The sequence below is a fragment of the Hyla sarda genome, chromosome 2 (genome assembly GCF_029499605.1).
Source record: "Hyla sarda isolate aHylSar1 chromosome 2, aHylSar1.hap1, whole genome shotgun sequence".
NCBI classification, from domain to species: domain Eukaryota; kingdom Metazoa; phylum Chordata; class Amphibia; order Anura; family Hylidae; genus Hyla; species Hyla sarda.
The window spans coordinates 376,618,824-376,636,761 of NC_079190.1; the positions used below are offsets into that span (position 1 = coordinate 376,618,824).

Genomic DNA, 17,938 nt, shown 5'->3' on the forward strand with positions numbered 1-17,938 from the left:
GGGAAACACTGTGCTAGAGGATGAACTTTGGGGGAGATCTATCAAAACCTGTCTGGAGGAAAAGTTGCTGAGCTGCCCATATAGCAACCAATCAGATCGCTTCTTTCATTTTTCAGAGGCCTTTTCAAAAATGAAAAAAAAAAAAAAAAAAAAGCAATCTGATTGGTTGCTATGGGCAACTCAGCAACTTTTCCTCTGGACAGGTTTTGATAGATCTCCCCCAAAGTTCATCCTCTAGCACAGTGTTTCCCATCCAGGGTGCCTCCGGCTGTTGCAAAACTACAGCTCGCCCGGACAGCCTTCTGCTGGGAATTGTAGTTTTGCAACAGTCGGAGGCACCCTGATTGGGAAATCCATGATCTAGCACACAGAAGAAATTGGCATTGGGGAGAACTATTGGTTGCTTAGTGAGGTTGTCGGTGTTGCTCAGAGCAAGGCTGTCATCATGGAGCACGAATGCATTCATGCGATTCCATGGAGCATGACAAACATGTCACAAATGCTGCGCCTTACTTAGGAGCATAAGCTGGAAACAACACATGCAAGCATTAATACTGTTTAAAACAATTTAATTACATAAATATATGCACTAATAGGCAGCACCATTTGTGCAGATTTCACTATATATATATATATATATATATATATATATATATATATATATATATATATAAGCAACCTGCTAAATTTGGGAATGTTCTGCACGACAGCCCTTGCTTCTCTTCTGCAGGGAAAAGGGCATCATTGGTAGATATAGCATCCTAAGTGCACTGAGAGCAGATCCCTAGGGAGGTGGTGGTGATGATTTCATCATGCTGCTGAGGCTGCCTCTCCCTCCCCCTTTCAGTTTTTCGAGAGGAGAGACCCAGGCTGAGCTCACCAGCTCCTGTCACGTTGTTCTGTTTACGCCTTATCCTGTGCCCAGCCTCCTGGCCTGATGCCTTGGTACATAGAGGGAGGCCTGCAGCATATCGCAAAGGAAGATACCCAGTCCCATAGCACCGACACCAAGGACTGAGAATGGGAGGCAAGTGTTCTGCTATGGAATGTTTACGTTGGATTTACCCTTCCCCTCCACCACAGTGAACTTCTAGTGCATCAACCCCGTCCTTGCCTGTAGATAATTTTCCATCCCTTATGTAGCCCTCATGAGGTGAAGCTGCAGCAAACCCCTCCTAACATTCTCCTTGTCTGCAGGTAAGATGGCTGTGCTCTTTGCATGTAAACAATTCATTCCGGGAAAGTGAGGAGGAAACGTGCTCAATGTGATCCAGCAGTTCATCTAGATAATTGGAGGGGGTGGGCATCAGGTATCGCCTCCAATTTCAGGCTCATGCTGCAGGGTCTAATGTGTTGCTAGTTACATTAACTGCGTTTTCGCAGGAGAATCACTTTTTTAAAGTTCCCAGTTATGGATCATGTGATGATACGTCCATGGTGCTGAAATCAAGGATACTGCGACGTATCCAAGGGTTAGTGACCATATTGTGTTGCGTTATGTCTTTTCTCATCCCTTTCCATTCAGTAATGAGAGTTACTCACTAACTAGTTGTCCCTTTTTGGCATTTTATTTCTTATTAATGCTAACCTTGCCAATAGGGGTCATTAGTACAGACAGGATTCCCAGAACTCCGAGAATCTTAAGAAGGATTTTTATTTTGTCAGTTACTTAGAATTTGTATCTATATTGGATAACTAAAGAAAAATTCTTATTATTCCTGCTGTCGTAAAGTTTGTTTTACAAATACTGACTGATTATCACGTAGAAAGTAGAACGTGTATTTTAATCTTTTAGAAAGCCCTTCCAGTTTCCATCACTATATGAATTAAACATGACTGTAGTGCATTAGACTTTTTCTGAAAGCCTCCGTTCTTTAAAGTCCAGCTGGTCTACGCGTAACATTGCTTTGATAGTAACTGATCGTCTCTTTGTTTCATCTTGTAATAGACTGAGGCCCATTAAATATAATGTTTGAGGTGAGAAGAAAGTGATGTCTTTCGTAATGTTGCCTAAGCTGAGAATCTATTTTGTCCCCTCATCCTGTGATCTCTCTCTATATTTCCAGAGATAATAGCTATGTGACGCACTTTGTAATGTAGCTCTGCGTAACACGGTACAGGAGCCAAAAAAATGACAACATAGATTGGAATCAACATCAAAGTCTTGTCCTATTCTTCATCCACCTTGGCCTGGAAGCTGGAGAGCTAATATTTAGTACATCTATATTTTGTTGTTGCAGAACTCCTAAAGGGGAATCTCTTTTATTAAGAAGGCGTTGCCCAAGGCAGATATGAAATGTCCCATCCACCCCCTTTACTACGGAGTTGTGGTTTGGACCAAGTTAGGGGTCCACTGGTGTTTGATCAATTGTAGGTTAGAGGCACTGGGATGCAAGATGTGAACTGTTGTCAACCTGGAAGAGGTTAATATAAAGTATCCTTGACATCTACTGGAAGCTTAGCCAAAGAAGATCTTAAGTTAGCCATACACAATAGATCAAAGGGAACTTACAATCTGATCTGCCAACATCATCTTATAGAATAGGAGGACCTGAACCGATTGAGATATAGTCTCTGAGAAAAGATTCAGTAACCGTGTCAGATATTGTCTTAAATCCCTGCTTATCCTGAGCTTAGGAATCCAGTGGGTGGTTCTAAGGGGTGATTGACAGCTATCTTTGTCATACATATATACAAGAAGGCTGTCGATCACTGATAAGTCCACCCACTTGATTCTTAAGCCCAGAATGAGCAGAGCTTTAAATGAATAAATTACATTCTATACTGATACCATTCCCGTAAAACTATACATCGGTCTACACAGCTCCTCCTCTTTAGTGGAACAGGCCATCCACCTAATGTGTATGGGGGTCTCCCAGCTCTCCACACATGCCATGGAGTTGGATTTCAACATGCCCATTTATTTTGTTCTCAGGGGGAATAAGGCCCTGAAGGAGGTGTCTAGCAATGGCTTACTCTTCTTAACCGATTTAGAACACATGCATGCTCCATCAAACTGAGCATTTACAAATATACTCCTCACATATACATTCAACAGTGACTGTGATGACACCAATATTAAATTTAGACACAGACCAAAAGAGTGGGGTGAAGGAGTGGGGTGACGGATATGTTAAATAGTTACATGACAGTGGCATCCATTTGACAGATTATATTGTAAGCCTTTCCATGTCGTTTCCATTTATACCATTATAGCAATCGGGTAACGGATGTCACCATTAAGCATCTACATCAACCCATTCTTTTAACCAATGGATCCCCGTTGAGATATTTAGTGTGTTCATCAGGGAATTTCACAATGTACCCACAAAATATAGGGGTAAAATACATTGTCAACCTAACCTTATATGATTATTGTACCATGATACATTCATGGCCACATAGCATGTAAGTAGAAAAGGCACGTGCAAATATTGTCATAACAATAGTAAATATTTGTTATCCTCATGTACTAATGTTTGATATTTTCCGTTTTTTTCCCACTATTAATTGTAGATTATGCTATGTGTTCGTGTAACAATCGCCAATCAGTCAACATTGCCCTTTTTCTGCTTGAATGGACAGCATTCTATTGATTTTCTCTTGAGCTGGAATGAAATTTAATGGCAGCAAGAGTATCATTAAGTGACTTCCTGAAAGAAGCCTTGTCTGCTGCATTTCCAGAAATAGATCTTTGTTCCATATTGTTGAGTCAGAATTATGCACAGGAATACATTTGCATGCTTACATGAGCATCTGAAAATGATGGCGATCCACCTAATACTGCAGTACTGAAAGTACTTCTTAACTAAGCAATCTATATGTGGTCACAACCCAGCAAAGTCTAATAATAACTGCTGCCTGGCTTTAGAGAGTCACTTACTGTATGTTATCAGTTTACTGTTACTGTATCGATCCCTGATACTGTCACCATAAATATAGGAGAATAAGAAAGCAGAGACACATGATGTCACAAAATAGGATTTATTTTGACCTTTAATTCTCCTTTTGTGGCCTTTAGCATATAGAAAAATACACCAGAACAATATACACATTTTCCATTATGAAGGGTGCATGTAGGAGATTAGGCTACACTTTTACTCTGAAGCCTATGCAGATCTTGTAGTTGAAAAATTTCTTCAATCCTCTGCCCCTTGTTCCCATTTCAGCATCCTCGGTTTAGCTAAAGGACCTTCATATGGATCAAAAGAAAAACCGAAGGAGCATCCTTACTGTTTTTATAAACTTGTTTTTTTGAAGAATAACACAGGTCTATTAACAAAATATAGGTTTATGAGATTGTAGATTATCATACAACAATGTTATACAAAATCAGCAATAAACAAAAAAATTTAGTAAATCATACAACAGCACAACAAAAATTAAGGAAAGGACTGATGAAGGGCTCACATGTCTCTTTAAGTCTCATACAAAACATCATGTATTTAGGAAAAAAGAGGGGAGGGGGAGGGTAAGGAAAGAGGGGCTGCAGCTGGTATTGAGGGGTGAAAGGGTGTCAAATGGAAACAACCAGGAACTATTGAGGGCACCCGTAGCCAGCACTTAGGAAAGAACCTGAAGTCGGGAGATCACAGTATCACAGTATTGACCATTTTTTTCCAATGAAACACTCTTGGTGGGTAGTGTTGAGCAGCATAGGCCATATTCGAATTTGCGATATTTCGTGAATATATGGACCAATATTCGTCATATATTCGCTAAATTCGCATATTCGTGTTTTAACTTTCGCATATGCGTAAATTCGCATATGTAAAAATTAGCATATGTGAAAATTAGCATATACAAAAATTTGGCTATGCGAAAATTCGCATATTTGAAAATTAGCATATGCAAATTCGCACACGAGTCTCACACAGTAGTATTAGAGCCTTCTTTACACCACACAAGCTGGAAGCAGAGAGGGATGATCACTGTGATGTGTACTGTGAAAAAAATAAAAACGAATATTCGTAATTGCGAATATATAGTGCTATATTTGAGAATATTCGTGAATTTGCGAATATGCGATATTCGCGAATAAAATTTGCATTGCGAACATTCGCGAGCAACACTATTGATGGGTCATTCACCTATCCATAGCAATGCGACAGCTTCTTGTCCCATAAAAAATGTATAAAGAATGTCTCCAGTAGGAAGATTTTATCGTGGTGTGAGCATTTCTCCTCATCCAGGACGCCAAACTAGCAGATTTTAGGGCAAATAGATATGTCATGTCTTTTCAACCAGATAATAATAATGTATTCTACTTGATGGAATGATCTGTGTGTGTCTATAAATGACAGTGGCTGTTTTATACGATCACAATGAGAGTCATCTACCACAGAGAAGCATAGGTTTGCATAGGAGCTGTAGAAACAAAATGGCATAAGATTTTTAGCTAAAACCTATTGCAAACTTGCTTAGTTTTTTATTTTTGGTGCAATGGCTGCTTAGGTGTACATAGCCTTTAAAGGAGTAGTAGTCCTTTAGGGAAAAAAAATGTATAAGGTTTAGATCGCGGGGGTTTTCTATATCCTAAAAAGATATATGGAGGGGGTCTTTTCAGAGGGTCTGTACAGGAGATCCACAGCGCTCGGACCCCCGCAATCTAAAACTTATATCCTATCCAGCGGATAGGGGATACTTTTTTTTCCATGAGACTACTCCTTTAAAAGGGTATTGGGATATCCATAAGTGTCTGATAAATGTGGTTCCCACCTCTGGCTTGTGGTGCTACACTGTTTAACACCTATGGGTGTTATGCAAACTGTGTAAAATAACCAGCTTGGCTATATTCAACCGCCTCCAGGCATTACAAGCAGACAGGACCAGGCTGGGGGTGCTCGATCTCAAAATGGATGCAGGACTCAGAGGTGAGACTTGTACTGATTAAACACAACTTTGAACATGTCAAAAGTTGTTAATAACACAGGGTCTCACTCCCGATACCTGCGTGATGGTGAGTTATTAGTCTGGGAAGTGGGTGGCATTGTCCTGCCCAGCCAGCCAAGAGACTAGACTTTTATGCAGAGAAATATTTGGATCTCTTAGCCGGCCTGGGGATGGAGCGCAACATCACCCGCTTTTACGACTTATAACATCGAAACATTTGGCAAGTCTGATCGACATGTCTAAATTTCAATGGCAGTAACACTTTAATGCCCAGGGGCATAGCTATAGAGGTGCAGAGGTAGCAGTCGCACCGGGTCCCAAAGCACATCTAGCCCATAGGAGACCAGTATAATTGGCACATTGGGCCCATTTGTAGATTTAGCATCAGGGTCTAAAAGCTACAGGTTACGCCTCTGTTAATGCCATATTATGTGGATATGCCATAGACATCTCAGATGGGAATTCCCCATTCAATGTATCTCTATGTAAAAGCCTATAATCTCTTATATACCAAGAATAACATAATCATCATTCCATCTAGTAAAATTACTATTCCAAGTAAAAAATGATTACCTGCTGAAGTCAGTAAGGGGTAAAGAAAAATATGGTAGCAGATCACAAAGGACGGGTCATATCAGTGATCCTGTAAACATATATACATTTTGTGCATCAATATATTATCAGTATATTATATCATTTTTATTTATTCTTATTTTCTTCTGTTTGCTATTGCATTATTTATTCATGAACAATGTAATATATTTCAATTATGATATTTGGGCAACATGCTGCTTATATATATAGAAAACATTAGCGAAGGGGAACTGCATAAAAGTCATTGCAAATATGAATTTGAGGTTTATGATATTACTTTAAGACGCCTTTGTTCATAATGGCTGAGGAGACTTCTCTGTGTTGAGACAAAGCCAGGAGTACATTCAAAAAGGACGGGAAATCTCTAGGAAGGCCTTATACTTCTATCGTTAGATCCACTTATGACTTTGGCTAATAAAAATAAATTTAAAAAAACATAGGTAACTTGTCAAGCAGCGGGGGTGTATTCACACCCCACAGATTACTTGCAGATATTCTGCAGTTCATCTTCAGTGGCTTAAAGGGGTTATCCAAGATTACAAATACTTGCCTGCTTTCTTCCTGAAACAGCACCACACCTGTCCACAGGATGTGTATGGTATTGCAGCCTAGCCTCATTCACTTCAATGGAGCTGACTTGCAACCTGCGGACAGGTGTGGCACTGTTTCTGAAAGTAAGCATTCAAGTGGATATTTTTGATGCCAGAAATTGCTTACACGTGTTAACATACCCTAAGGCAGTGTTTTCCAAACAGTGTGTCTCCAGCTGTTGCAAAACTACAACTCCCAGCATGCCTGGACAGCCAAATCCTGGGAATTGGAGTTAGGTTGCATTCATATCTCGTTTTTTACATATGGGTGTTGGATCCGGCTGGGGGAGGGGAAAACCGGGTGCTCCCGTACCCCTGCCTGATCAGCCCGTGACTCCATTTACTTTAATGAGCTGACCGGAGTCAAACGGTGACTCCGGTCGGCTCAGTTTTGACCCGCATGCGGTTTCCTGACTGGACCTAAAACCATAGTATACTACGGTTTTAGATCCGGTCCAAAACTGGATACGGGTCAAAACTGAGCCGACCCGAGTCACCGTTTGACTCCGATCGGCTCATTAACCCCTTCCCGCAAATGGACGTGTATACACGTCCAATACATTTTCTACCACCATGTCCGTTGGCATGGTGATAGAAACGTCCGATGATACTATGACACTATGCAGCTGGGGACCAATCAGACTGGTCCCCTGCTGCTGATCGTTGTCATTAGTCAGTCAGTCAGTGACTGACTAATGACAAGGACTTGCGGGGTTCCGGGCTGATCGGGTCTCTGTTGACCCGATCGCCCGGAAAATAGGGATTTTCGGAGCGGTCAGAGACCGCTCCGATCATCCTGAAGGGTTAGGAGCGAGGTGGCAGCTGCCACCTTGCTCCTAAACCCCTGCCATTGGTCGTTAGGGCCAGCGACCAAGGGCAGGAGGGGGGCGGGAGGTTAAAGGTGAAATCCCCGCTCTGCCCGCCCCTGAATCTGGGCGCAGAGGGGGGGGAAGATGGTGGACGGTTCGGAAATCTCACCTCATACCCGGACCGATGATCGCAGCGGGACTGGCGGCAGGATTAGGACAGGCAGCACGGGACCGACGGAGGCAGCGGCGGACGCAGCAGTAAAGATCAGCCGTAAGTGATCTTCACTGCTGCGTTCCAGGAGTTGCCAAACTACAACTCCCACCAAGCCCAGACAGCCAAAGGCTGTCTGGGCATGCTGGGAGTTGTAGTTTTGCAACATCTGGAGGACCACAGTTTGGAGACCACTGTTCAGTGGTGTCCAAACTGTAGCCCTTCCAGATGTTGCAAAACTACAACTCCCAGCATGCCCAGACAGTTCAGGCATGCTGGAAGTTGTAGTTCTGTAACATCTGGCCTTTCAGATGTTGCAGAACTACAACTCCCAGCATGCCTTGACAGTCTGGGCATGCTTGGAGTTGAAGTTTTGCAACATCTGGAGGGCTACAGCTTGGAAACCACTGAACAGTGGTCTCCAAACTGGGACCCTCCAGATGTTGCAAAACTAACTCCCAACATGTCTTTTGGCGGTCTGGGCATGCTGGGAGTTGCAGTTTTGAAACAGCTAGAGACACCCTTTTTGGGAAACACTGAGTTAAGTAACAAACTCAGTGTTTTGCAACCAGTCTTCCTCCAGCTGTTGCATAACTACAACCCCCAGCATGCACAGACAGCCAAAGGGAATGCTGGGAGTGTTAGTACTATGCCTCCAGCTGTTGCATAACTACAAGTCCCAGCATGCCCTCAGTTGTCACTGCATGCTGAGAGTTGTAGTTTTTGCAACAGCTGAAGGCACACTGGTGGCGAAGTTTGTTACCTAACACAGTGTTTCACAACCAGTGTACCTCCAGCTGTTGCAAACTACAACTTCCAGCATGCACTGATAGACCGTACATGCAGGGAGTTGTAGCTTTGCAACAGCTGGAGGCACACTGGTTGTGAAACACTGAGTTAAGTAACAAACTCTGTGTTTTGCAACCAGTGTGCCTCCAGCTGTAACTTCAACCCCCAGCATGCACGGATAGCCAAAGGGCATGCTGGTAGTGCTAGTCTTGCAACAGCTGGAGGTTTGCCCCCCCCCCCCCCCCCCCCCCAGGGTACATTCACACGGGCGGGGTCTACAGTTAGCTTCTTGCTACAAGTTTGAGATGCAGCAAGTTTTCCGCCACAGCTCAAACTCCCAGCAGGAAGCTCGCTGTAGACCCCGGCCGTGTGAGTGTACCCTAAAAACACTACACTATACTACATTACACAAAATAAAAAATAAAACGCTACATACACATATATCCCTACACAGTCACCTCCCCCCAAATAAAAAAAAATAATTTCTCGGATGACACTGTTTCCAAAACGGAGCCTCCAGCTGTTACAAGACAACTCCCAGTATTGCCGGACAGCGATTGACATTCCAGGCATGCTGGAAGTTTTGCAACAGCTGGAGGCACCCTGTTTGGGAAACACTGCCATAGGGTATTTTTGGTATCGGAGGCAAGTGTAATTCAGTCTTCAAATGTGCATGGTGCTCTCTCACTTCGGAGCCCTGTCGTATTTCAAGGCAACAGTTTAGGGCCACATATGAGGTATTTTCGTACTCAGGAGAAATTGTCTAACAAATTTTGGGGGGATTTTTCTCCTATTACCCCTTGTAAAAATGTAAAATTTGGGGGAAAACCAACATTTTAGTGGAAAATTTTTTTATTTACACATCCGACTTTAACGAAAAGTCGTCAAACACCTCTGGGGTGTTAAGGCTCACTGGACCCCTTGTTACGTGCCTTGAGGGGTTTAGTTTCCATAATGGTATGTCACATGGATTTTTTTTTGCTGTTCTGGCACCATAGGGGCTTCCTAAATGCGACATGCCCCCCAAAAACCATTTCAGAAAAATTCACTCTCCAAAATCCCATTGTCGCTCCTTCCCTTCTGAGCACTCTACTGCGCCCGCCGAACACTTGACATACACATATGAGGTATTTCCTTACTCGAGAGAAATTGGGTTACAAATTTTGGGGGGCTTTCTCTCCTTTTACCCCTTATAAAAATTCAAAAACTGGGTCTACAAGAACATGCCAGTGTAAAAAAATGCAGATTTTGAATTTTCTCCTTCACTTTCCTGCTATTCCTGTGAAACACCTAAAGGGTTAACACAGTTTCTGAATGTCATTTTGAATATGTTGAGGGGTGCAGTTTTCATAATGGGGTCATTTGTGTGGCATTTCTAATAAGAAGGCCCTTCAAATCCACTTCAAAACTGAACTGGTCCCTGAAAAATTCAGATTTGGAAAATTTGGTGAAAAATTAGAAATTTGCTGCTATACTTTGAAGCCCTCTGATGTTTTCCAAAAGTAAAAATATGTCAACTTTATGATGCAAACATAAAGTAGACATATTGTATATGTGAATCAATATATAATTTACTTGGTATGTCTATGTTCCTTACAAGCAGAAAGTTTCAAAGTTCAAAAATTGCAAAATTTTCCAATTTTTCATGAAATTTTGGAATTTTTCACCAAGAAATGATGCAAGTATCATCGAAATTTTACTGCTATGTTAAAGTAGAATATGTCACGAAAAAACCTTCTCGGAATCAAATTCATAAGTAAAAGCATCCCAGAGTTATTAATGCTTAAAGTGACAGTGGTCAGATGTGCAAAAAACGCTCTGGTCCTTAAAGGGTACTTCTCATCAAATAAACTTTTGATATATTTTAGATTAATGAATGTTGAATAACTTTCCAATAGCATGTTAATAAAAAATATGCTTTTTTCTATTGTATTTTTCCCGATCAGTCTTGTCAGCAAGCATTTCTGACTCATGCTGGAGTCCTAAACACTCAGAGCTGCCAGCCTGCTTTGTTCACAGCCAAACAGGCTGTGAACAAAGCAGGCTGGCAGCTCTGAGTGTTCTCCTTTGTGAACAAAGCAGACTGGCAGCTCGTAGTGTTTAGGACTCCAGCATGAGTCTGAAATGCTTGCTGCCAGGACTGGTAGGGAGACCCCTAGTGGTAATTTCTTCAAAGTGGAAAATTAAATAGAAAGAAGCATATTTTTTAATAACATGCAATTGTAAAGTTACTCTGCATACATTAATCTATAATATATCAAAAGTTTTTTTGATGAGAGGTACCCTTTAAGGTGAAAATCGGTTTGGTCCTTAAGGGGTTAAAGTAAATGGAGTCACGGGCTTATCCGGCTGGGGTACGGGAGCGCCCGGTTTTCCCCTCCCCCAGCCGGATCTGGCACTCGTATGTAAAAAACGAGGTGTGAATGCAGCCTTAGAGACAAATTGTATGTAAAAAAACACTGCCGTAAAGAAACAGGTTCAAACGAAAATAATGTGTCTCACGCATATTAAAGATTAAAATACTTTCATACACAGTTAACCTACAATTCCTTTGTTTTAGGATAATTCAGTATTATAAGATGTCGTTTGGGCATCTGAAGGCTACATCAAGATTTTGCTTGGGATCCTATGTGTAATTCAGTTACTAAACGTGTTGGTTTTGGGCCTGTATATATTTGTACTGTAGAATTAAAGCCTCCGTCTCCTAAAAATGCATGGTACAGAAGTGAGCTATAAATGTCACATTAAACCGCAGCCAGCTGGGAGCGTCTTATATGAAAGTACAGTATTGCTTTATAAATAATTACTTATTAAGCTAAGCTGTGTGTATGTAAATGGTGGAACAGGAGCTCCGGCTGTAACTACAAACACAGGGTCTGAGTCCCATAGTTTAGTAGCATTAAAGGGGTACTCCACCCCTAGACATCTTATCCCCTATCTAAAGGATAGGGGATAAGATGTCTGATCGCGCGGGTCCCGCCACTGGGGACCCTTGCAATATAGCATCCGGCACCCACCTGTTACTGCACCGGAAGAACTGGAGGGTCTGACTCCCGACCACGGGATCGGAAGTTTGCAACGTCACAACTCCGCCCCTGTGTGACATCACGCCCCGCCCCCTCAATGCAAGTCTATGGGAGGGGCGTGACGGCTGTGACTGCACAATCTTCCGTTCCCGTGGTCGGGAGCCAGACCCTCCAGTGCTTCCGGTGCAGTAACAGGTGGGTGCCGGATGCTATATTGCGGGGGTCCCCGGCAGCGGGACCCCCGCAATCAGATATCTTATCTACTATCCTTTGGATAGGGGATAAGATGTCTAGGGGTGGAGTACCCCTTTAGCAGAAAATGACTGCCTTTTGTTGTCCAAACAGCAGGTATAATGACACATGGTTGTACTTGTCACTATATAATGTATGATGAACTCTATAGACCTAGACTCAACCAAGGTAACATCCTCTGGGTTTCCTCTAGATTCTGAAATAGTTTTTGGCTCTTCACAACGTTGTATACATTGAAGGAAGTTATGTACGCTTTTCAATAAATCTATGCCAGAATATAGGGGAACATTTATTCAGAATGGTCTATTGTTTGTAGGTATTTAGCTCACGTGTTGCGGTCTTTTTTATGTCCGTGCGACAAATTTCTCAAAATGTCATACAGCATTTGATAAATGTGTTGCATGGACCGCTTACCTCAAAATGGCTTTACTTCACACCACAATTGCTTGGGCAGTGTTTATGAGGAGTGGGAGGCTGGTCATGTAGTTTAAGGCATTTCTTAGCTTGTGGGAACATTACAAAATAGTTGGTTTTGTTTGGAGTGTTTTTATATTGTTTTATTTTATAATTTTATAATTTTAAAATATAATTTAATATATATTTTTTTTTTATAATTCGATTACCACTGCAAAAACTCATCTAGAATAGACACCAAAGAAAACCCAATACCATCTAGACCACTTTTTTTCCAGAGACAGTTTTGCTCCCATTGTAGTCTATGGAAGATGCCTCTCTCTATAATCAGACCATTTATTCAACCAAAGACCACTTTTTGGAGCAACTTTTTTAGTGGGAAGCCCTTTGTTAAAACCACACATTGAAGTTGCATGTACTCTAATTCATCTGGCAGAAAATCTGCACTGCACCGCCACAAAAAACTTGAGCAAGAAGGAGGATGAAACTTGTAAATAGCTATAAGGGTGTGCTTCTGGATAACCGGTTAGGAGATATGAAGGATGCAATGAAGGGTGTAAATGTTTTGTACGGGGATAGGCCATGCTGAGGACCAAGAATAATATAGGAAGCAATGCTAAGGACCAAACCAGAGATGGACAGCCATGCTGAGGACCAGAAATGAGATGGGGAGTTGTACTGGGGACCAATACTGAGCTTAGGAGCTATGCTGTGGTCCATACTAAGGTATAGGTATGGAAGAGTGCCATGTTAGGGACCAGATGCACAAAGAAACAAGGAGCCTCCAAGGAGGTGGCGGACATCAAGAGGCGCTGGACACACTTGGAGGGTAAAATCCACTTTAATCACCCATCATGCAACGCGTTTCACAGATTATCTGCTTCATCAGGCATGATGAAGCAGATAATCTGTGAAACGCGTTGCATGATGGGTGATTAAAGTGGATTTTACCCTCCAAGTGTGTCCAGCGCTTCTTGATGTCCGCCACCTCCTTGGAGGCTCCTTGTTTCTTTGTGCTTCTGTTCGAAGGTGGACCGGCTGCCGGCATACTCACACACAAGCCCTTTTCCATTGTTACACTTGGCGAGTGTAACATTCTGGGTGAGCATTGTAATTATCTCTGTTCACCCTTGTTTTTAGTGGTAATGCGCTAGGTAGCGCCCTCTCTATTCCCTTGCTGTTTTTAGATGTTAGGGACCAGGACTGAGATGAGGAACCATGCTTCACACCAAAAGTTAAGAAAAAAACATGTATATGTTAACAGGAATAAGATGGAAACCCCTTTTGTTGACAAGGAATGAGATTGGAAACCATGCTGTAGACTAAAAATAAGATGGGTAGCCATGCTGTGGACTTAGAATGAGAAGGGGAGCCATGCTGGGGATTAGGAAAGAGATAATGTGCCAGGCTGGAAATCAGGAATGAGATAGATAGCCTTGCTGGGCACAGTGCATTAGATGGGTGATGATGCTGGGGACAAGGAACATAAGGGCATACCTGCAATTCGACACACAAGACACCCATGACTTCATTAGACATTTAAAGCAGCATTCTCTATACTTTTTTCTTTGAGAGGACCATCCCCACAAAACACCACATTTTTGGGCAAATTTAGGTGGTCAGCTTAAATAGGTTTCACTGTATGTATACATAGTTATTAGGTTGCCCCTGTCTTTTTATCAAACTAAATAAGCCCAGTTTTATTAATGTGAAAAGAACCTCACTATCTGTGATACATACAGGTCACAGCCATCTATGCATACGTGTGATGTATTCCAGTGTACAGACCAGACATACACACTATAAGAACCTTCCTGATTCCAGACCATGGTGGTTATGAATGCAATATACAACAGAGGAAAAGACAAAAGTGATGTAATGACAAGGCATCCTAATTATTTGCAATTGCTCTCTATGGCCTAGAACACAATTTAGAAACTCTTTCATATAGTTCAATAGATTCTTCCACAGTGTAAGTCCTTCCGTTATATGTCCTATTCATTTTGAAGATACTTCTGGCTTTGGCTCAAAAACTGCAGTGGTAGTTTTTCCAAAAAAACTGCCAGAAAAAAAACAAGTGTAAACTTAGCCTCAGGGTTTCAGTTTGGTAAGTTTTTTGCAGCACAATGGACAGGTTTATTTCAGGAAAGGTTGTTAAATTGAAATGTGGTAGTAATCTTCTGTAATCTTCTGCGTATTATATTGGTTATTTGACTAAGGCATCTATCACCCTTTATGTCTTACCCCCTCACAGGAGTCGACTCTCGTAATGGAGACTCAGTCTTTGGAACAGCAAATCCAAAGTGTGGAACGCAACATTGCCTTCCTAAAAAAGGAACAGCTAGAAATGTTGCACAATCTTAACCTGGAGGTTTTCCGCTTGCAGAAACGATGTACAGGTAAGTTGGTGCAGATTTTGTATATAATATTAGTTCATACTTAACCCTTATATCAGTGGTCTCCAATCTGTGGCTACCTTGCTTCCAGTGGCTGCTGGGGCATGATAGGATTTATACACTGCTCAAAAAAATTAAGGGAACACTTAAACAACCCAATGTAACTCCAAGTCAATCACACTTCTGTGAAATCACACTGTCCACTCAGGAAGCAACACTGATTGACAATCAATTTCACATGCTGCTGTGCAAATGGAACAGACAGCAGGTGGAAATTATAGGCAATTAGCAAGACACCCCCAATAAAGGAGTGGTTCTGCAGGTGGTGACCACAGACCACTTCTCAGTTCCTATGCTTCCTGGCTGATGTTATGGTCACTTTTGAATGCTGGCAGTGTTTTCATTCTCGTGGTAGCATGAGGTGGAGTCTACAACCCACACAAGTGGCTCAGGTAGTGCAGCTCATCCAGGATGGCACATCAGTGCGAGCTGTGGCAAGAAGGTTTGCTGTGTCTGTCAGCGTAGTTTCCAGAGCATAGAGGCGCTACCAAGAGACAGGCCAGTACATCAGGAGATGTGGAGGAGGCCGTAGAAGGGCAACAACCCAGCAGCAGGACCGCTACCTCTACCTTTGTGCAAGGAGGAGCAGGAGGAGCACTGCCAGAGCCCTGGAAATGTGCATGTGCCCAAAAGTGCATGTGTCGACTCAAAGGGTCAGAAACAGACTCCGTGAGGGTGGTATGAGGGCCCGATGTCCTTAGGTGGGGGTTGTGCTTACAGCCCAACACCGTGCAGGACATTTGGCATTTGCCAGAAAACACCAAAATTGGCAAATTCACCACTGGCACCCTCTGCTCTTCACAGATGAAAGCAGGTTCACACTGAGCACATGTGACAGGTGTGACAGAGTCTGGAGACACTGTAGAGAACATTCTGCTGCTTGCAACATTGTCCAGCATGACCGGTTTGGCGGTGGGTCAGTAATGGTGTGGGGTGGCATTTCTTTTGGGGGCCGCATAGCCCTCCATGTGCTTGCCAGAGGTAGCCTGACTGCTATTAGGTACCGAGATGAGCTCCTCAGACCCCTTGTGAGACCATATGCTGGTGCGGTTGGCCCAGGGTTCCTCCTAATACATGACAATGCTAGACCTCATAGGGCTGGAGTGTGTCAGCAGTTCTTGCAAGAGGAAGGCATTGATGCTATGGACTGGCCCGCCCATTCCCAGACCTGAATTCGACTGAGCATATCTGGGACATCATGTCTCGCTCCATCCACCAATGCCACATTGCACCACAGACTGTCCAGGAGTTGGCGGATGCTTTAGTCCAGGTCTGGGAGGACATCCCTCAGGAGACCATCCACCACCTCATCCGGAGCATGCCCATGTGTTGTAGGGAGGTCATACGGGCATGTGGAGGCCACACACACTACTGAGCCTCATTTTTACTTGTTTTAAGAACATTACATAAAAGTTGGATCAGCCTGTATTGTGGTTTTCCACTGTGATTTTGAGTGTGACTCCATATCCAGACCTCCATGGGTGGATAAATTTGATTTCCATTGATAATTTTTGTGTGATTTTGTTGTCAGCACATTCAACTATGTAAAGACGAAAGTATTTCATACGATTAGTTCATTCATTCAGATCTAGGATGTGTTATCTTAGTGTTCCCTTTATTTTTTTGAGCAGTGTTGTTTTGTAAAGCTGGGAGTTTTCGTTTTGCAACAAAAGGAGAGTCACTTTCTTTTGTGAGTGATCATGGCATTAAATATGTGATGCAACTAGTGACAACTGTTAATGTTATGATGCCTGCTGGATCTGTTACGCTGTGTCCAATGCTGTTTGATTTTCACTAACACTATTAAACTGTGATGTCACTTGCAGCAGTACCACACACCCAATACCTCTCATACCTCATCCAGCTCATAAAAGGAAACTGCACCAGAGCAGGGACATCAAAAATGTGGGTGGCTAGAGCAAGGGTAACGCTAAATAAAGGAAACTGCTTTGGTTTAAATAAACAGAATAAGGGCTCTTTCACACTGGCAAAATCTATTGCTCGATTGAAGCATATTTCCTGCTGCTAGTTTGAATAGGGGCATGACAGATTATCGGCAGTGGAATTTTTAACACACAAAATCCTCGGCAAACCCCACTAAAGTCAATAGGGTCTGCAGCGGATTTTCCACAGTGGAAATTCTGCTGCTAAAAATCTGCAAAGAAGAGCCTGCCCCCATTCAAACTAGTGTGGAGACCTGGTACCGTATTACATAACGTACCTTGGTAGGGGTCCCCAAAGTCAGAGTTCCTAGGAACCATTGGGTCCTCAGGTCTTGTCCTCCCCTAGTCACCCCTTAAATAGTTAATATATTATCCAGGTAAAAGTAAATAAATGTATATAAAAAGTGTACTTACCTTGCGCTAGCGTCGCAGGACCTGCGGGTCACGTGACGATATTTTCGTCTCTATGGTAGGTAAAAAGGACCTTTGGAGGTTCATGGGACATGTGATACCCACAATGCATTGTAAAGCTGATTGACATATGGTGTGGACCAATCCTAAAATGGCCAGCCCCATGTTAGTGCATGGTTATTATCACAGGATGCAATGCTTATAAGCTACAAGATACTGTAGTCAGGGACGTACCTAGAGCATTTGGCACCCGGGGCGGACCCTTTGTTTGGCACCCCCACACCCGCACCCCCCCTTAATTAAACCCCCATTCCCCCCCCCCCCCCCTATATCAACTGGCTCCAGAAAGTTAACCAGATTTGTAAATTACTTCTATTAAAAAATCTTAATCCTTCCAATAGTTATTAGCTTCTGAAGTTTTCTGTCTAACTGCTCAATGATGATGTCACGTCCCGGGAGCTGTGCATGATGGGAAATTATCCCCATAGGAACTGCACAGATCCCGGGACATGACATCATCATTGAGCAGTTAAACAGAAAACAACAACTCA

The 17,938-nt window shown here is 42.7% G+C and overlaps 1 protein-coding gene across 2 annotated transcripts in view; it reads left to right on the forward strand.

Moving 5' to 3' along the window:
• Positions 1-752: 752 nt before the first annotated feature.
• CCDC92B (coiled-coil domain containing 92B) overlaps positions 753-17,938 on the forward strand; it is a 97,148-nt gene continuing 79,962 nt past the window's right edge. Inside the window, exons 1-2 of one of the 2 annotated variants that reach the window (XM_056558450.1) lie at positions 753-1,197; positions 14,832-14,976. In XM_056558450.1, the coding sequence (XP_056414425.1) occupies positions 14,847-14,976 (130 nt within the window). In that variant the 5' untranslated portion in view covers positions 753-1,197; positions 14,832-14,846. Of the gene's footprint in view, positions 1,198-1,327; positions 1,473-14,831; positions 14,977-17,938 lie in introns of those variants that run through there. The other variant, XM_056558451.1, reaches the window with a different exon arrangement.